The 21,714-nt window shown below is 40.9% G+C and overlaps 1 protein-coding gene across 2 annotated transcripts in view; it reads left to right on the top strand.

The window, feature by feature from the left end:
- The window catches only part of LOC311035400 (aldo-keto), a 48,073-nt gene that overhangs the window by 17,958 nt on the left and 8,401 nt on the right, over window positions 1–21,714 (top strand). The window contains exons 1-5 of one of the 2 annotated variants that reach the window (XM_084043574.1): window positions 10,660–10,705; window positions 13,406–13,708; window positions 14,432–14,577; window positions 15,691–15,830; window positions 16,267–16,425. In XM_084043574.1, the coding sequence (XP_083899700.1) occupies window positions 13,470–13,708; window positions 14,432–14,577; window positions 15,691–15,830; window positions 16,267–16,425 (684 nt within the window). In that variant the 5' untranslated portion in view covers window positions 10,660–10,705; window positions 13,406–13,469. Of the gene's footprint in view, window positions 1–10,659; window positions 10,706–13,405; window positions 13,709–14,431; window positions 14,578–15,690; window positions 15,831–16,266; window positions 16,426–21,714 lie in introns of those variants that run through there. The other variant, XM_084043575.1, reaches the window with a different exon arrangement.

The following is a 21,714-nucleotide window of genomic DNA, read 5'->3' as shown; positions in this document are numbered from 1 at the left end:
ACTTTTACAAACACTAAGTACATTTTGAATTCCGGACTTTTAGCTGTAACAGAATATTTCTACATTGCAGTATTGATACTTTTACTTAAGTTTAAAAAATGAGTACTTTTCCCACACTGCCCGTAAATGAACAGAGCAAAGGTCAAGGTAACATTGTCTGTAGCACTCCTCGGGTTTTGCAGAAGATTGCATTTTTCCCACTGTAGCACTACCGCTGCGCCATCTAGCGGTGACGTGATTACAAGAATAAATTAAAAAGTACCAGAGTATCGTCGGTCGTCTTCCATTGGTCACCTCTCGTGCAGCTTCTTAGCCAATCACAGCATGACCATGGGATCTGGTTCTTTGTTTACATGACGTAATATATATGCGCCACACAAATATGTTCCAGCGATGCCATGTCCCCTATTATAAGCGACTTTGGGTATTTCTTTTCTGTAGAGTTGTTTGTATTGGTAGTTGCAGGTTGCGTTTTTTTGGGGGGCTTGTTTCTTAATTATCGTTTAAACCAGTGGTTCTCAAACATTTTCATGTCAAAATTAATATGTATTTGTCCGCGGACCCCCATCTGAAACAGGGACACCCATACAAGATTTGTTAAAATGTCTTTAAAAAAAACATTTCTTCCAGGATTTTTTGAAAATAGCAGATCTACAAGCTCACAATGCGACACATTGTGAGCTTGTAGATCTGCTATTTTCAAATAACCACTGCATATAGGTTTAAAGTGGCCTAGTCTTTTCTTTTGGGCTTAGTTTTACAGAGATGGTTGCTTGTTTATCTCCCAACATCTGGCAACACTGACACACACAAAAGCAAAGTTTGTTGTTTACCCAGGGTGTCGGACTAAGCACGAAGCTTGTTTCCAGCCGGACCCTGCATGGAAGCCTTGCTCAAGGGCTATTCAGCGGTGATTCATGATTGATGTGATGAATTGGGGAATCGAACTAGGGACCTTCCGGTATCAAGGCCGCCCCTCTAACCACTAGGCCACCGCTGCCACACACACACACACACACACACACACACACACACACACACACACACACACACACACACACACACACACACACACACACACACACACACACACACACACACACACACACACACACACACACACACACACACACACACACACACACACACACACACACACACACACACACACACACACACACACACACACACACACACACACACACACACACACACACACACACACACACACACACACACACACACACACACACACACACACACACACACACACACACACACACACACACACACACACACACACACACACACACACACACACACACACACACACACACACACACACACACACACACACACACACACACACACACACACACACACACACACACACACACACACACACACACACACACACACACACACGTTGACATTGAAGCACTGGCATGTTTAAACAACTTCTCATCATGGTTATAGAGCAGAAATAAACCATTTTAAATATAGCCACGTTCACCCTTTGGAAAATACGAGACAATTCTAACATGTTGGCAATTGTTTGTGGCAGCTAAGACCGGTTACCACAAAACAGTCACAATCAGAGACCTCAAAAATTATAAGAGTGAGGACTTAGATCACAGACTGGAGGAACAGGATTGGTCCGACGTTCTAAACAGCACACAGGTAGACGAATCCTGGCTTAGTTTCAAAACCAAATTCATTCAAATTTTGGACAGTGTGGCTCCCATGAAAACCATCAGGGTCAAAACCCGCTCGGTACCATGGATGAATTCGGACATCCTTACTGCCATGAAAGTCAGAGACAAAAAGTGTTCTGAGCTTCATAAAAGTAGGATCAAACTAGCCAAATGTTTTAACAAAGGTCTCGAATCCCACGTAGCTAAACTTGAAAAGGAAAAAAACAAGCTAAGAAACAAGGTAAATAGCATGCTCCTGTTAGCAGAAAAAAAGCTACCTCGATGACAAGATTGAGGAAAATAAAAAAAAAACACGAGAGCTTTGGAAGCTACTCAAGAACCTCCTAGGCTGCAGCAAAAAATTGAAAACCAGGCTTTCAAACTTAAGCCTCAAGGTGAATGACACTCTCATTTCATCCAAACACGAAGTGAGTAAAATCCTCAACATATTCTTCACGACCGTAGCCTCAGATTTGGTTGAAAAACTTCCTCCACACTCTGGGAGATATGGTGAGGAGTATGTTGTCTCATTTTACGAAAAACAGGGTGTTTGCAAAGATGACTTTAAACTCTCCCCTGTGAAAACAGAAGAGGTGTTTAAAAAATTGAGTGCTCTTCATCAACACAGAGCCACAGGCCTCGACAATATCCCCCCCAAATTTCTAAAAGACTCAGCCGCCTCCATTGCTCCAATCATTACCCACATATTAAACCTCTCCACCACACAGGGACAGGTCCCCAACGACTTCAAAAAAGCAAGGGTGACCCCTCTGTTCAAAAAAGGAAACCAATTAGACCCTGGCAACTACCGCCCTATTTCTATTCTAAGCTCCATCTCGAAAGTCATGGAAAAAATAGTCTATGAACAGGTCGATAAGTATCTTGCCGAGAAAAATCTAATCTACAAATTCCAATATGGCTTCAGAACAAACCACTCCACTGACACATGCCTTCTCTATTTGAACGACTCTATCAAACAAGAGATTGAAAAGGGCAAATATTGCGGCATGGTCATGCTGGACCTCCAGAAGGCTTTTGACACCGTTAATCACCCAATTATGATCAATAAGCTCAAAGCAATAGGTTTTGATGACACGTCAGTGAACTGGATGAGATCCTATCTGGAAGGGAGGGAGCAAGTGGTGGAAGTAAACGGCACCCAGTCCCCCCCCCTCCCAGTGACTTGTGGTGTTCCCCAAGGAAGTATACTAGGACCCTTACTGTTCCTGATATATGTGAATGACATGTCGTCAGCCTGCGACTGCAACCTGTTCCTGTTCGCAGATGACTCGGCCCTGCTAGTCTCGGACAGGGACAGGCTGCAGGTTGAGAAAACTCTCAGCTCTGAACTCAACAAGATCTGCATCTGGCTCTCCGACAACAAGCTCTCATTACACCTGGGCAAAACGGAATGCATCCTCTTTGGGTCCACTCCTAACCTCAGAAAGGCAGAGAGCTTCACGATCAAAGCGGGTGATGATATCATCAAAAGAAAAAACGAAATTACCTACCTGGGCTCTATCTTGGAGGCTGACCTCTCTGGTGACAAAAATGCTGAAAAAACGATCAAAACGGTCCACAAAAAAACACGCTATTTGCAGAGTATTGATCGTAAAGTCAGTAAGAAGACTCTGAAGACTCTTGCAGTGGCCCTCATACAAGGTCATTACGATTATGCATGTACTTCATGGTATCACAACACCTCCAAGGCCTTAAAAACAAGGCTCCAAACATCCCAAAACAAACTTGTAAGGCTACTTCTTGGCCTCAACTACAAAACCCATCTAACCCCTGATCATTTTGATAGGATTGGATGGCTTAGGGTTGCGGTCAGAGTACAGCAACTTGCTATGGGCCTGGTCTTCAAGATATATCACAACATTGGGATCCCCCTGTATTTGTCAAAATACTTCCAAAATGTTAATGATGTCCATGATCACAATACCAGAGGCAGCTCCACAAACCTTGTCCAACCCTTTTTTGGCTCAACAAAGGGAAGTAACTCGTTCTCATGCTATTCATCAAAAATGTGGAACGCCCTACCAAAAGGAGTAAAGGAGTGTAAAACCCTACTCTCTTTCAAAACAGCCCTAAAGATACACCTTCAGGAGGCTGTAATTGGAAAATGGCCCCTGTCTAAGTCCTAACCTAACCTACCCCCCTACCCCCCCCCTCTCTCCTTCTCCTTTTGTACATATTTCTCACTCTTCATACCAGTAACCTGTAAACTGATTGTATGACATTCTATAGTAGTTGTGTATATCTGTCTGTCTCTTATATGTCATCATGATTTGTGTGCATGGGGAACTCATTTGAAACAAGCTCAGTGCTTTTATGAGTCTTCCAGTTTAGTAGACCTTGTATTGTGAATCTGTACTTCCATGTACTGTTGTTCTCATGTCTTACTAAATAAAGTACATCAATCAATCAATCAGCTGGATGTGAGTTTATTAACACAGAGTTAGGACCAGGTTTGAATTGGTTGAATTGTGTTTGTTCTTTATTTACACAGAACTTTTTCATTAGCAAATTAATATAAATATATCATTGTTTTGTTTGGGTGATGCAGCTATCACAACAGAAGTTGAAATGGCACATGATGTTGATGATGATCAGCTGAATGAAGACCCATGCAGTTCCCATGGCCATGGTGGGTGATACAGCTATCACAACAGAAGTTGAAATGCCACATGAATGATGATGATCAGCTGAATGGAGACCCATGCAGTTCCCATGGCCATGGTGACAGAGATGTTGGATCTTCTTCATATCAATGTGCAGGAGGAGGAAAAGGATCAGCTAGGCCGCCCCCATGTGTGAGATGTTGTGGTATTAACAACAACAACAACAACAACAACAGCTCCAATGACTCTCGCTCCAGTTCAAACATGTTGTCACTCAGGTGGAGTCAGAACTTTACATACTGACCTCATGTCTCCACGGGTCACTCTGCCTGCTGTTGTTGTAACAGGCAGGTGATGGATGCATCAGGGAGCAGCACATCAATCACTATTTGAATCATGTCACACACAGATCAGTGTTGCCAGATTTTGCGAGAGAAAACAAGCCCAAAAAGGTGTCTATTGTAGTTTGTCTATTGTCTATTGTAGTTTACATGAGCACCTATGTGCATCAGATATTTAACTATAGCCGATCTACAAGCTCACAACGTGCCGTGATGCGACGCGTTGTGTGCTTAAGATCGGCTATTTTCAAAAAACTATTGTCAAAAAAGTGACAAATGTTTATTTTTAATGTTTTTTTAAAAACATTTTAACAACACAAATGACATGAAAATGTTTGAGAACCACTGGTTTAAACAAGGTCATTTTGGCACCCTGCAACTACCAATAATTAAGCAACTTTACAGAAAAACAAGCCCAAAGTCGATTATAACAAGCAGACCTGGCAACACTGACACTTGCTTAGGCAAGAATAGTTCATTTGTTAGCAGCACTTTTCAACAAGTGCTTTACATAAAACATGAAGCATTAAGACATCAAGACACAGAGCACAACACATTATATTAGCATTATTATTATATTACAGGGGAGAGGGGGACAGCCCAGGACTCCCTGGACTTCCAGCCCCCCCTCTTACCTCCACACCCACACCCACCCCTCATATCCAGAGGTACCAGTTCTCAACCTTTTCATTTTTTTATACCTTCAGAAATAATTGCATGAGTCCCGACTCATTGTTTGGGAAACACTGCCCTAGGAGAGGTGAATTAAAAGTGTTATTATGCGTTTTTTATGTATGACTAGACACTTTACAAACACATCGGTGAAGACATTTCTAGGTACAGGTAATCACCTGCCTATAAATGACAATTGTCACAATATATTTGGGACAAATGTTTCTACCTTGTTTAGACAAACAGATGTTTTTAATATTCAGCATAGTGGTGGCAGCCATTTTTTGGCTGGACATACAGCAGATCTGGATTCAGCACTTTAAATAAGCATATTCTCTGAAATTATAGACTATTTTGGTTTCATTGGGGTTGGTGCGGAGCGGTTCACGTGCAGCCGAGACGCTTTGGCGCTTGAATTTGTTATTTATTTTTATTATTGCTTTTTTGGTATATCTTGCGTGCGCATCAGTGTGTGTGTGTGTGTGTGTGTGTGTGTGTGTGTGTGTGTGTGTGTGCGTGTGTGTGTGCGTGCGTGCGTGCGTGCGTGAGAGAGAGAGAGAGAAAGAGTAGTCGTGTGACTTGTGTGACCCTCAACACAGGATTTGAGAATCCCAGGCTCAAAGTATTAAATAATTATGATAGTAAGACCAGCATCAGTGCTTTCTGCACATGATGAAAAAAAAATCACTGGAGCAGTGGAAACATCCACAGGGCTATGGGTGTGTGATAAACAAATTATCAACACGTCGTTGTTGTCCGAGGTTATCCAACCAAAGGCAAAGTTTGCATAGTGACCGAATGATTAAATATACATTTCCATGGAAAACACACCATCAAAGGAAAGGTGACAATGCTCATAAGTGCAGTTGTACAACAAGCAGCACAGAGGAAGGATGAGGATGGAAGGGAATGGTTAGAGGAGGCGAAGCAGAGAGTACGTCACTTGGAGGATTTGCTATCAGGAAGACAGTAACTGTCTGAAGGAGAGACTTCACCAAAACACCCGACTCAGAGATCTGAGACTCTCTGCTGACATCTAAAATGTGAGATCACTTTAACCTTGTGCTCATTGTTCATTAGAATAGTTGTTATTTTCAGAAGTGTTGTTCAAAATGTTTAGTTGTGGCAATGTTACATTGCACTCAAATCCAGGCCATATGTTTTTCTCTCCTGAACCAATTGCAGGACACACGCACAGCCTTAAGATGATCGACAACAACACACAGGGAAATGGCACCAACTCCTCCATCCCCTTCATATCCTCAGAGATCGACACTCTACGTCTACATACTGCTGTCATCTCTATCAGCATCATCCTGGGTCTCCCCATCAACAGCTACGTTGTGTGGCTGATACTGAGTGGAGCTGGTGGGACGATAGCCTCAGAGTTCTTTTTTCTAAACCTGACTGCATCTCTGATCATCTCTTCCCTGGCCTCAGTCTTTTACTTTGCATGGCTCTTCACACGCAACATTATTCTTTATATGATTCAAGACATTGCTTTTGTTTGTTTTTTCTTCTGCTGTGTTCCATGGTTCCAGTGTTGTATCTGTGTGGAGCGTTACATAGCGGTGGTTCACCCTGTGGTATTTCTCAGGTACAAAGCTCTTCGGTACAGGGTGGCCTGTTGCTGTTTTGTCTGGCTGATGAGTGTTACGATCAGCTTGTTTTTAATTTTTGGGTCAATTATGGTGTTGGGTTACATCTCTCTGGGCTTTAGCATTGCGTGCATTTCTGTGATGTCTTTCTGCTGCTTCTCGGTCCTCAGAGCTCTGAAACAGCCTGGACCAGGAGATGGGCAAAGGGACAGAGGGGAGGGAAACGACATGAAGAGAAGAGCTTTTAAAATTATTTTGATCAGCTTGATAGTAATGGTAGTAACTATACTGAGCCATATTGCTAATGTTGTAACTGCTACGACTAAAGTCATCCAAGTTGCTAAATCAATCCCATTTACAATCTTTATGATGTCAATGTTTGCTCATCCTTTGCTCTACATCTACAAAGCTGGGAAACTCCTTTGCTTCAAGGGGTTCTGAGAGCAGGATAGATCTCTTACCAGACCTGTGTGTAATAGTATGTTTTAAATTGAATCTATATCTTCCACTGTGTCAGAGAAACTGATTCAAATTATTCAGCTATTTGTTATGTTGTTGTTTATTAGAACAATGTATTATAAAAATGACATTATAATTATAATATTATTGTTCATGATGATACAAAAGAATGCATGTAATCCTATTAATTATTGTAAAAGTGTAAGTTGAAACGATCATTTCTCAAGTTCACTCTTATAGCAGGTGATATGACACCACTTTATCTGAAATGATTTGCAGTGAATATTTGTTCTATCATGTCTATAAGGATAAGGATCAGAGGTGTGATCAAATGATTGTAGTTTGCAGGTGGTTAAGTTCAGACATGAGTTTGTCTGTGGTTTATATTGATGTGGTTTAATTACTTCACTTTGTTTAATGGTTAGTGTAGAGTTTGGTACAGGACCTGGGAAGAGTGTCAAAATAATTTAACCAGCTCATGAACTGCTTTTAATTCTTTCTTTTTTTTTAACATTTACATTTTGATTGTGATTGCAAACAAAATAAAAATCTAGTAATTGTGTTGCTTTGTTTTGTCTGAGAGAACCACAAAAAGGACAAGACAAGAATCCTCACAAGCTCATTAGATGTATTATCAACATAGAAACATTGGTTATACATTAACTGAAGGGCACTCCTCAGAGCACAGGCCTTCGCCAGGCTGGGTGGCCTACCACAGGGCTGTGTCAGTCGTGGGTTACAGGCAAAAGGATGCGAGGAAGCTGCGGGGGTGAACAGCATTTGTACAACAACATACGGTTGACCTTTTAACATTTGTTTAAGAGAACGTGATTTTGGAGGTGTGCCCTCGGGCAGTGGTTCCCAAACTCTAGACCCGAAAGAGAAATTGGACGTTTGCCCGGGACCCGAACTAGTGAAAATAGCAGATCTTTTCATGTCACTTTATCTGAAATGATTGTTCGTGAATATTTAACCATCAGATCATCTGTGTTCTATGTCTATTGATCAGGGGTGTAATCAAATGGTCATTAGGTTGCAGGTGGTTAAGTTTAGACATGAGTTTGATATTTAATTACTTCACTTTATTACACGCCTTGGTTGAATGCTTGATTCTGATTGGTCAATCGCTGAATTCAGCAGTGTGTTATCAGTGTATAATGACCGATGAGCTCTATAACAGACCGCTGTCTAATCAAAGACTCAGAGCACCTGCTCATGTCAACCTGCGCTGCTTGGTTTTATGCTGTAATCCAACATGACAGCCATGTAAACAAACAAACTGTTAGCAGAGATCAAACTGCAACGGCTCTGCATGAGAACTCAGATACAACACATAATAACACCGAACTCACAGGGGAATAAATAAAGAAATATTGAGACAGGAGACAGAGCTTCTTCATACACAGCTTCTCAAGGCGCGCTGCCCTCACCTAGCAGCTAGGCTTTTTATTGAACAGAACACACCCAAATCAGTGCCATAATACACGCCCACTCACAGGTGGCATCATTCAATCAATCAGTGTTAATAAAACATAAATCATTGCACTATGAGAGCATAACTCAACACCCCCACTTGCTCTCACTTTGTTATCATCATGAACAGTGTAGTTTTTCTTTCTCACATTCCAAACATAAATTCAGCAAACTTAAGCAACTTAAATTTAGTAGCAGGTTTTGTCATCACATCTGCAACCATGTCCTCAGTTGGACAGTATTGTAATACAATGTAACCATCATTCACAGTAGACCTAATGAAGTGGTACTTTATGTCAATATGTTTGCATCTCTGTCTGTTGACAGGATTCTTTGCCAAAGCAATTGTACCCTGGTTGTCTTCGTAAACCTTAGGTAGTGCATACTCATATTCATCGAGACCTTCTAGAAGTTGTTTAAGGTAAAGACACTCCTGTATTGTTGCGGCTAGAGCCATATACTCTGCCTCACAAGTGCACAGTGCAAAAGTGGGTTGCTTTTTGGTCTTCCATGAAACCAAAGTGCCTTTTTTGTTTAGGCTTACACAATAACCGGTTGTACTACGTCTGTCATCATCAGCCGCCCAATCTGCATCACTGTATGCTTGTAGACCTAGTGTCTCATCAGATTTTCTGTAACACAACTCCTTGTCAAGTGTACTTTTAAGATACCTCAGTACATGTTTAACTGTGACCCATTGCTCATCAGTTGGCTCTGTAAAGTACTGTGACAGTTTGCTTATAACAGCTTAAATCAGGTCTTGTGCAGACAGTTAAATAAATGAGGCTACCCACTGCCTCTCTGTATTTTCTGACATCAGGCATCATGTCGGCACCATCAGTATAATTTAGTTATTGTTCACAAGTTGTCAATCTAGGCTTACAATCCTGCATGTCAAACCTTTCTAGGATTTTTTTCCACATACTTTGCTTGTGACATTTTTACACAGTCATCATCAATTTGGTTAAAATCAATACCTAGAAAATGTCTAAGTTTGCCCAAATCTTTCATTTGGAATCTTGAAGCAAGCATGTTCTTCACAGTTCTCAGAGCATTTTCATCACTTGCAGCAATGATTAAGTCATCAACCCATAATACCATGATTACGTTTTCATTTTCAGTTTCTCTGGTTTGTCCATGTAGGTTGTTTATTTGAATAGCTTTTTTTACATTTTCGAATTTGGGTAGGAGTTGTGTAAGAAAGGGTTAAAATGAACCCCATGGGACATTTTTTCAGCCTGTTACCTGGCAGAATCTTAAATACACCCTTCAAGGATTAAGAAAAAACAGTTGTCAAGGAAAAATCCATCTAAGAATTTAGTAAAAAAGAGAAGTAATAGATGTGATACGACCATTTTCAGCTATTTTTGTGCAGTTTTCGCTCCGAAACAGAGCCAAGATGTGCTTGAATCTTAATAATAAAATATGTTATGAATTCCTTGGGTCCTAATTGTATGGAAACATGTGTTCATTTGTCCCTGTAGGTTGTTTATTTGAATAGCTATGCTGTTTTGTCTTTTTTTACATTTTCGAATTTGGGTAGGAGTTGTGTAAGAAAGGGGAACCCCCATGGGACATTTTGTTCAGCCTGTTACCTGGCAGAATCTTAAAATACACCCTTCAAGGATTACGAAAAAACAGGTGGCGTAAAAAAATCCACCCTATGCGCGTGGACCCCCCTTTCCATCTAGACCACACATTCATTGAAATGATAGCTGGGGGCGGGGCAATCCGCCCTCTAGTTGCTCGTTGTCCAGCCAGCGCTGACGCAACAGACGCATGCGTCGTTACGCACGTGGCCGGATGAGCACAAGATGTAAACAGCAACCTGATGCGAACACACGGTGAGTATTCACAACAGAGTGTTCTTATGTTAAGTCTTTACTTCAGTGTCCTTGATCCAAGGCTAGGTTAGCAGCCCCATCTCTCTCTCTCTCTCTCTCTCTCTCTCTCTCTGTCTGTCTAGTCTGTCTGTCTGTCTGTCTGTCTGTCTGTCTGTCTGTGTGTGTGTGTGTGTGTGTGTGTGTGTGTGTGTGTGTGTGTGTGTGTGTGTGTGTGTGTGTGTGTGTGTGTGTGTGTGTGTGTGTGTGTCTCTCTCTCTCTGTATGACATGTATGATGATTTTGGCTCATTGCTGTTTATATATACATTACACACAGGAAGAAGACGTGTGTGTGTGTGTGTGTGTGTGTGTGTGTGTGTGTGTGTGTGTGTGTGTGTGTGTGTGTGTGAATGGTTTTGTAAACTAGTTTTCCTAAGTTGTTATTTAATAGCTCTGATTACATATGTATTTATTCCCTTTTAGCTGTACATGCATACATTATTTTGTTTTGACTGTTTTGTTCCACTTTTGCTTTGGCAATGCAAACTTATGTTTTCTTAATTCTCATGCCAATAAAGCCCTTTTGAATGAAATTAATTTAATTTAAGGAGAGAGAGAGAGAGAGAGAGAGAGAGAGAGAGAGAGAGGCTGTACTTGTGAAACAGCGTAAGTAGGGCCAGGTTTTGCTCTTGACAGATATAATTCTCTTGATAGATGGTAGTCATTGGAAGAGGTGGCAGATGGGATGAGATAAGGGTCAGCAATGATCTTTCCGGCCCTGCTTCCCCTTCTTTCTGTAAATGACACAGCAGGTCCCTGAGAGATGGTAGTTTACAACTGATGACCCTCTCAGCTGACCCAGTCTGCTCTTTATCTTGGCAGTGAACCACATGGGGATCATTTGGCAGTGGTGGACAAAGTACTGAACCCAGAGTACTTGAGTCAAAGTATAGATACTCCTGCTCAGTCAAATTTGTATTTGGGTTCAAAAGTACCGGAGTATTTGCTTTTAAAAATACTTTAATTTTCTAAATGTACATGCTTTTAAAATTACTTACGTATTCAATATACAAAGTATAAACAAATCAAATGCGTGGCTTGTAAATCAGCTATTTTCACTTTATTTGAAATAGCGCTTAAGTGGTTAATTCATAATGTACCTTTTCCCTTCGTAGACATGTAGTGGAGTAAAAAGAAAAGTACAATATTTGTCTTTGAAATGTACTGGAGTGAAAGTCATAAGTATCCAAAAATACAAATACTCAAGTTAAGTACTGATATATATATTTTTTTTTACTTAAGTACAGTACTCAAGTAAATGTACATAGTTACTGTCCACCACTCGACCACTGTCATTTGGTGAAGACTGTGGTGGCTGTGTAGAACCGGCTCATCATCGTTTTCAGTGGCAGCTTGATGTGTGTGATCGTGTATAATATAATGCGTCGCATTGTGATGCATTGATGCTTGTAGATTGGCTATTTTCGCTGAATGTTCGCCCCCAGAATAGGGACTCTTAGGGTCCAAGTGGTTAATAACTTAGTGAGATAGGATGGTAGGTAGGCTTGTAAGTTATACATTGTCCCTTAAATGTGTAAGGTAAGGGAATGCCATGCCTCTTAAATGTACCGCTAGCAGAGAAATCCCGTCAGATTTAAATCCCGTCATCTAATGCCACAACTCTCATTTGCAATTCAAGAATGCTGTTAAGAGATTGTTAAGAGAGATTGACTGAATATTTAGTACAGCTGCAGGACGATACAAAAGCAACAATAGGCTACAACATACAACGGTACAAAAAATACATACAATATCAAAAATGCTAAAACAATGTGCCTCTCTCTTGATTTGATTTGATTTGAAAGCATTAACCATGCAAAATGACAAGCGTACAGGTTTAAAAACCACTGAGGATCAAGCACAACAAAGTCCAGGACTTATTTCAGTTGAGGTCCTCACAAAGAAGACAATAAATTACATTAAATAAACACTTTTCCCTAACAGGTAACATCACGTATAAAAAACACTAAAACATAAAAACAACACAAACACAGACAAACCCTACTAAAATTCAAAGACTCCCTACTTCAGACTAGAACCTTTTCCATCAGCCATGCTTTTGTTGACTGTTTAAAAGTTCTCAGGTTGTAAGTCAATTTGGTTGCAGTGTCCAGCCTGTTCCACTGGGTGGCACCAATGTATGTCAAAGTCCCCTTACCTGTCACTATGTATACAGGCGCACATTAGCAATGCTAGATGTAGTGTACACATTGTGTGCACCCCTGACCACCAGACTGAAGACTTTTTTTCTTAAACACAGGGACCACTCCATGAATAATCCTGTGACTCTTGGTCAATCTCGCCAGACCTCTCTGACCTCTTTCTCTTGTCATGTCAATAATGAAGAATCTCTCTCTCCCTATGTCTCTATCTGTCCCTTTCTGTCTGTCTTTCTGTCTGTCTGTCTGTCTGTCTGTCTGTCTGTCTGTCTGTCTGTCTGTCTGTCTGTCTGTCTGTCTGTCTGTCTGTCTATCTTTATGTCTCTCTCTCTCTGTCTATCTTTATGTCTCTCTCTCTCTCTGTCTATCTTTATGTCTCTCTCTCTCTGTCTATCTTTATGTCTCTCTCTCTGTCTATCTTTATGTGTCTCTCTCTCTCTCTCTCTCTCTCTCTCTCACTCTCTCGCTCTCTCGCTCTCTCGCTCTCTCTCTCAACCCTCTAGGTGGATGATCAGAGACGGCAGTCAAAGCGAAGGAAAAGTGCCTTGACAAAGTGTCCATACCAACATGTCCTCCACCTCTAACGTTCTCCTTAACACTGGGGCTCAGATGCCCCTCCTGGGCCTGGGGACCTACCGGCTGTGTGGAGCTGAGGATGTCCGCGCCGCCGCAGATGCAGCGCTGGCGTCCGGCTACCGGGCCTTCGACACAGCCGCCGTCTACCGCAATGAAGCCGACCTGGGCCGAGCCCTGAGGGAACTCCTGCCCAAATACGGGCTGACCCGGGAGGATGTGTTCATTACCAGGTAGGTGTGCATTGTGCAATTATGTATGTCTCAACTAGTGCCCAATGGAGTTTGGACTTGTTCATCTGTATCTCTGGAAGGTGGTATCTTTACCTACCATTTTGCTGCTGAACTCTGGTAGGGGGTTATAGTATATGTCCTGATGAAGATCTGAATAGATCGAAACGTTGACGACGCAAAATAAAATACAGCGGAGCTTTTTCAGCATCACCAGTTTGCAGACTCTATTCCTTTTTACGAGGCAAATAAAGAGAGCCTTGACCTTGATTTTATTATTACCATATTGTTCCTTTTTACGAGGCAAATAAATTACCATATTATTGTCTTTAATAGAGCTAGTGAGTGTACATAAGGGTTTGTGGGGCATCATTTTGTACTGCAGGATTTGGGCATTTTGCTATAATGTCCTCTGGACAGTGGAATACATAGTTCTTTCATGGTTAATCACCACTTGCCATCGCCATAGCTGAGAAAGGCTGTCCGGAAATCAGAAGGTAGCCAGTTCGACCCTCGGCTCGGCCAGTTGACATGTCGAAGTGTCCCTGAGGCTGAGCAAGACCGTTAACACCTAACGGCTCCTCCCGTGGGCTCATCAGAGCCATGATCTGTAAAATAGATTTCACCTCCCCCAGAGACCGGAAAATACTCCCTTTCCCTTTTGGCAGGTTCACTGCTCTTCATCATTAATGTCCTCCCTCTTTCTCTGTTCCCTCCTCCCTCTAGTAAGCTGGGTCCCAAGGACCAGGGTGTGAAGGCCATGGAGGGAGCCCTCCACAGCCTGTCCCAGCTGGATTTGGATTACATCGACCTCTACCTCATCCACTGGCCGGGCACACAGGGGGTGCTGGTGTCTGACCAACGAAACCCAGGTCAGGAATGCAGAATAAAGGCCTTTATACACCAAGAATGATGTGCATAAATGACTCGAAATTGCAATGAGTGAAGAGTGAATCACTTCACAATTAGCCACTTTGTTGAATGGGGTCACCCAGTCTATACTTGGTCTCCTCCTTTTTTCCCTTACACTGAATCTTTTTGCTGAAAATACTGGATCACGCATGATATTAAATGTTCATCATTGATATGCCTCTAGTCTGGATATGTATAAGTAACATGTTTGAAAAATGTTACTGACGTGCCATTTAATGGGATGTGTAAAGGCCATAACGCCCCTATTCTGGGGTGAACATCCGGGCAAAAAGAACCAATCTACAAACTTATAACGCGTAGCGATGCGACGCGTTGTTAGCTTTTAGATCGGCTATGTTTGAAGATATTTAGTGTAGAGGGAAAAAAGGAGTGGGCGTACAGTAGTATAGAGCCCTGGGGGAAAATTTTACCTTTTTTTTTGCGTTCTCGAGGTCAATATTGATTTTCATTATTTCAGCGGTGCAGCTGTGTGCGCTAGACGGCTAAATCAGGTCAGTCATTATATCAGGCAGTCATCTCACATACAGTATCTTTACCAGTGCTTTTAAATTAATTGGATTTAGATGTTCCTAGCAAACATTGGTGAGTACTGTGCCACACAGAAAGTTGGTGTGTTATCTGATTTTTTGCAGTTATTAAAGAGTTATTACATAAAGGCTTTTGATCGTTACATGGCGATTACATTCCTACAATACATGAAAATGTGTTATTTCTTTAAATATTTTTTTATCTCACAATGCAAAGCACCTTAGAAGCCTGTCATGTTGTCCCATTTGGCACATACAGTAGACCTTTGTTAAATCTAGCGTAAAAGACTGAGTTGACTACACCATTGTTTGGCAGCGGCTGGGGTAAAAAAAAAGGAAGACAAAATCAAGGCAGACAATAGAACAGCTTTACATTGCATTGTTCTTTATATATTCTATTTTTAGATGTAGAGATACTAGCTTAGCCTCAAAACATCCAGTAAGCAAGCATTCCCTGTGCTTTTGTCTAGAAAATATGAGTGAATGTGTCTGCTTGGGTGTGATGCATTTCTATGTGTTTTGCAGGGAACAGAGCTCAGAGCTGGGCTGCTCTGGAGGAGCTGCAGGCGCAGGGCAGACTCAGGGCCATAGGAGTGTCCAACTACACACCAGCACACATGACACAACTGATGCACAGCTGCAAGATCCCTCCTGCTGTGTTACAGGTAAGAAGATCATATCAGTCACACGTCCCCTCACACAATGTAGAATGAGGGCACAGTCAGTCACACGTCTGTGTCAGAAGCGTTGCAGCCAACGCAATCCGAGGCTTTAATTGCATGGTGACGTGTTGTGGGGTGGTAGATCTGTTATCTCCGCAATTATTTGGGGGAAAATATTTGAAAATGTATGAACATTTGGAAATGATTATGACAATTATGCTAATTGCGATTAGCTAAAACATAATTGCGATTGACTAAAATAATTACGATTAGGGGATTATGTAATGATTGTGACAGGCCTATCTAATTCATGGGTATTTTGTGTGTGTGTGTGTGTGTGTGTGTGTGTGTGTGTGTGTGTGTGTGTGTGTGTGTGTGTGTGTGTGTGTGTGTGTGTGTGTGTGTGTGTGTGTGTGTGTGTGTGTGTGTGCGTGTCCAGGTGGAGTTTCACCCACGTCTGTGTCAGAAGGAGCTGAGGAGACTGTGTGAGGAGCACGGCGTGTGTTTCCAGGCCTACTCCTCTCTAGGAAAAGGAGAACTGCTCGCCGACCCAGTGGTGATGGAAGTGGCACAGGGCTGTGGACACACTGCTGCACAGGTATGTGCACACACAGCACCCTCTGAAACAACACTTCAACTAGCCGATCTACATCAACACGTTGTGAGCTTGTAGATTGGCTATTAGAAAATATCTTTAAAAATAGTAAAACATGGCAAAGAAGTTTAGGGATAATGGGTAAGGCACCGGTTAAAATATGGCCCCCTGGCTATGTGACATTAACCACATGAATCCTAGTCTCCCTATTCTGGGTATGCAAAGAGAGCAGATCTACAAGCTCACAACCAAGAGATTTGGTGTAGAAGGGAAAATGGAGTTCAGCCCTCTGGGGGATCCCTAGTGATTTTTTTGTGATTTTTTTTCCCCGTTTCGGTAGTGACGAAAAGTGACGAGTGACGAAAACAGAAAAAAAATTGTTCCCCCAAAAACCTGTTAGGAGCACGTTTCAGGCAATTTAAAGCTGATTGGTAGTGATTTTTTTTTCCGTTTCGGTAGTGACGAAAAGTGACGAGTGACCAAAACAGAAAAGAAATTGTTCCCCCAAAAACCTGTTAGGAGCACGTTTCAGGCAATTTAAAGCTGATTGGTAGTGATTTTTTTGTGAATTTTTTTTTCCGTTTCGGTAGTGACGAAAAGTGACGAGTGACGAAAACAGGAAAAAAATTGTTCCCCCAAAAACCTGTTAGGAGCACGTTTCAGGCAATTTAAAGCTGACTGGTAGTGATTTTTTTGTGAATTTTTTTTTCCGTTTCGGTAGTGACGAAAAGTGACGAGTGACGAAAACAGAAAAAAAAATGTTCCCCCAAAAACCTGTTAGGAGCACGTTTCAGGCAATTTAAAGCTGATTGGTAGTGATTTTTTTGTGAATTTTTTTTTCCGTTTCGGTAGTGACGAAAAGTGACAAGTGACGAAAACAGAAAAAAAATTGTTCCCCCAAAAACCTGTTAGGAGCACGTTTCAGGCAATTTAAAGCTGATTGGTAGTGATTTTTTTTTCCGTTTCGGTAGTGACGAAAAGTGACGAGTGACGAAAACAGAAAAAAAAAAATTCCCCCAAAAACCTGTTAGGAGCACGTTTCAGGCAATTTAAAGCTGATTGGTAGTGATTTTTTTTTCCGTTTCGGTAGTGACGAAAAGTGACGAGTGACGAAAACAGAAAAGACAATTTAAAGCTGATTGGTAGTGATTTTTTTGTGAATTTTTTTTTCCGTTTCGGTAGTGACGACTAGTGACGAGTGACGAAAACAGAAAAAAAAATGTTCCCCCAAAAACCTGTTAGGAGCACGTTTCAGGCAATTTAAAGCTGATTGGTAGTGATTTTTTTTTCCGTTTCGGTAGTGACGAAAAGTGACGAGTGACGAAAACAGAAAAGAAATTGTTCCCCCAAAAACCTGTTAGGAGCACGTTTCAGGCAATTTAAAGATGATTGGTAGTGATTTTTTTGTGAATTTTTTTTTCCGTTTCGGTAGTGACGAAAAGTGACGAGTGACGAAAACAGAAAAAAATTTGTTCCCCCAAAAACCTGTTAGGAGCACGTTTCAGGCAATTTAAAGCTGATTGGTAGTGATTTTTTTTCCCGTTTCGGTAGTGACGAAAAGTGACGAGTGACGAAAACAGAAAACAAATTGTTCCCCCAAAAACCTGTTAGGAGCACGTTTCAGGCAATTTAAAGCTGATTGGTAGTGATTTTTTTGTGATTTTTTTTTTTCCGTTTCGGTAGTGACGAAAAGTGACGAGTGACGAAAACAGAAAAAAAATTGTTCCCCCAAAAACCTGTTAGGAGCACGTTTCAGGCAATTTAAAGCTGATTGGTAGTGATTTTTTTTTCCCGTTTCGGTAGTGACGAAAAGTGACGAGTGACGAAAACAGAAAAAAAATTGTTCCCCCAAAAACCTGTTAGGAGCACGTTTCAGGCAATTTAAAGCTGATTGGTAGTGATTTTTTTTTCCGTTTCGGTAGTGACGAAAAGTGACGAGTGACGAAAACAGAAAAGAAATTGTTCCCCCAAAAACCTGTTAGGAGCACGTTTCAGGCAATTTAAAGCTGATTGGTAGTGATTTTTTTGTGATTTTTTTTTTCCGTTTCGGTAGTGACGAAAAGTGACGAGTGACGAAAACAGAAAAAAAAATGTTCCCCCAAAAACCTGTTAGGAGCACGTTTCAGGCAATTTAAAGCTGATTGGTAGTGATTTTTTTTCCCGTTTCGGTAGTGACGAAAAGTGACGAGTGACGAAAACAGAACAAAAATTGTTCCCCCAAAAACCTGTTAGGAGCACATTTCAGGCAATTTAAAGCTGATTGGTAGTGATTTTTTTGTGATTTTTTTTTTCCGTTTCGGTAGTGACGACTAGTGACGAGTGACGAAAACAGAAAAAAAAATGTTCCCCCAAAAACCTGTTAGGAGCACGTTTCAGGCAATTTAAAGCTGATTGGTAATGATTTTTTTGTGATTTTTTTTTTTCGTTTCGGTAGTGACGAAAAGTGACGAGTGACGAAAACAGAAAAAAAAATGTTCCCCCAAAAACCTGTTAGGAGCACGTTTCAGGCAATTTAAAGCTGATTGGTAGTGATTTTTTTGTGATTTTTTTTTTCCGTTTCGGTAGTGACGAAAAGTGACGAGTGACGAAAACAGAAAAAAAAATGTTCCCCCAAAAACCTGTTAGGAGCACGTTTCAGGCAATTTAAAGCTGATTGGTAATGATTTTTTTGTGATTTTTTTTTCCCGTTTCGGTAGTGACGAAAAGTGACGAGTGACGAAAACAGGAAAAAAATTGTTCCCCCAAAAACCTGTTAGGAGCACGTTTCAGGCAATTTAAAGCTGATTGGTAGTGATTTTTTTGTGAATTTTTTTTTCCGTTTCGGTAGTGACGAAAAGTGACGAGTGACAAAAACAGAAAAAAAAATGTTCCCCCAAAAACCTGTTAGGAGCACGTTTCAGGCTATTTAAAGCTGATTGGTGGTGACTTTTTTGTGAATTTTTTTTTCCGTTTCGGTAGTGACGAAAAGTGACGAGTGACGAAAACAGGAAAAAAATTGTTCCCCCAAAAACCTGTTAGGAGCACGTTTCAGGCAATTTAAAGCTGATTGGTAGTGATTTTTTTGTGATTTTTTTTTTCCGTTTCGGTAGTGACGAAAAGTGACGAGTGACAAAAACAGAAAAAAAAATGTTCCCCCAAAAACCTGTTAGGAGCACGTTTCAGGCTATTTAAAGCTGATTGGTGGTGACTTTTTTGTGAATTTTTTTTTCCGTTTCGGTAGTGACGAAAAGTGACGAGTGACGAAAACAGGAAAAAAAATGTTCCCCCAAAAACCTGTTAGGAGCACGTTTCAGGCTATTTAAAGCTGATTGGTGGTGACTTTTTTGTGAATTTTTTTTTCCGTTTCGGTAGTGACGAAAAGTGACGAGTGACGAAAACAGAAAAAAAATTGTTCCCCCAAAAACCTGTTAGGAGCACGTTTCAGGCAATTTAAAGCTGATTGGTAGTGATTTTATTGTGAATTTCTTTTTCCGTTTCGGTAGTGACGAAAAGTGACGAGTGTCGAAAACAGAAAAAAAATGTTCCCCCAAAAACCTGTTAGGAGCACGTTTCAGGCAATTTAAAGCTGATTGGTAGTGATTTTTTTGTGAATTTTTTTTCCCGTTTCGGTAGTGACGAAAAGTGACGAGTGACGAAAACAGAAAAAAAATTGTTCCCCCAAAAAACTGTTAGGAGCACGTTTCAGGCAATTTAAAGCTGATTGGTAGTGATTTTTTTGTGAATTTTTTTTTCCGTTTCGGTAGTGACGAAAAGTGACGAGTGACGAAAACAGAAAAAAAATTGTTCCCCCAAAAACCTGTTAGGAGCACGTTTCAGGCAATTTAAAGCTGATTGGTAGTGATTTTTTTGTGAATTTTTTTTTCCGTTTCGGTAGTGACGAAAAGTGACGAGTGACGAAAACAGAAAAAAAATTGTTCCCCCAAAAACCTGTTAGGAGCACGTTTCAGGCAATTTAAAGCTGATTGGTAATGATTTTTTTGTGAATTTTTTTTTCCGTTTCGGTAGTGACGAAAAGTGACGAGTGACGAAAACAGAAAAAAAATTGTTCCCCCAAAAACCTGTTAGGAGCACGTTTCAGGCAATTTAAAGCTGATTGGTAGTGATTTTTTTGTGATTTTTTTTTCCCGTTTCGGTAGTGACGAAAAGTGACGAGTGACGAAAACAGAAAAAAAAATGTTCCCCCAAAAACCTGTTAGGAGCACGTTTCAGGCAATTTAAAGCTGATTGGTAGTGATTTTTTTGTGATTTTTTTCCCCCGTTTCGGTAGTGACAAAAAGTGACGAGTGACGAAAACAGAAAAAAAAAAATTCCCCCAAAAACCTGTTAGGAGCACGTTTCAGGCAATTTAAAGCTGATTGGTAGTGATTTTTTTGTGATCTCTTTTTTCCGTTTCGGTAGTGACGAAAAGTGACGAGTGACGAAAACAGAAAAAAAAATGTTCCCCAAAAACCTGTTAGGAGCACGTTTCAGGCAATTTAAAGCTGATTGGTAGTGATTTTTTTGTGAATTTTTTTTTCCGTTTCGGTAGTGACGAAAAGTGACGAGTGACGAAAACAGAAAAAAAATTGTTCCCCCAAAAACCTGTTAGGAGCACGTTTCAGGCAATTTAAAGCTGATTGGTAGTGATTTTTTTGTGATTTTTTTTCCCCGTTTCGGTAGTGACAAAAAGTGACGAGTGACGAAAACAGAAAAAAAAATGTTCCCCCAAAAACCTGTTAGGAGCACGTTTCAAGCTATTTAAAGCTGATTGGTGGTGACTTTTTTGTGATTTTTTTTTTCCGTTTCGGTAGTGACGAAAAGTGACGAGTGACGAAAACAGGAAAAAAATTGTTCCCCCAAAAACCTGTTAGGAGCACGTTTCAGGCAATTTAAAGCTGATTGGTAGTGATTTTTTTGTGATTTTTTTTTTCCGTTTCGGTAGTGACGAAAAGTGACGAGTGACGAAAACAGGAAAAAAAATGTTCCCCCAAAAACCTGTTAGGAGCACGTTTCAGGCTATTTAAAGCTGATTGGTGGTGACTTTTTTGTGAATTTTTTTTTCCGTTTCGGTAGTGACGAAAAGTGACGAGTGACGAAAACAGAAAAAAAATTGTTCCCCCAAAAACCTGTTAGGAGCACGTTTCAGGCAATTTAAAGCTGATTGGTAGTGATTTTATTGTGAATTTCTTTTTCCGTTTCGGTAGTGACGAAAAGTGACGAGTGTCGAAAACAGAAAAAAAATGTTCCCCCAAAAACCTGTTAGGAGCACGTTTCAGGCAATTTAAAGCTGATTGGTAGTGATTTTTTTGTGAA

Source organism: Gymnoscopelus microlampas, assembly GCF_963454915.1.
Source record: "Gymnoscopelus microlampas genome assembly, chromosome: 19".
Taxonomy (NCBI): Eukaryota; Metazoa; Chordata; class Actinopteri; order Myctophiformes; family Myctophidae; genus Gymnoscopelus; species Gymnoscopelus microlampas.
This window is presented reverse-complemented; position numbering and strand designations above follow the sequence as displayed.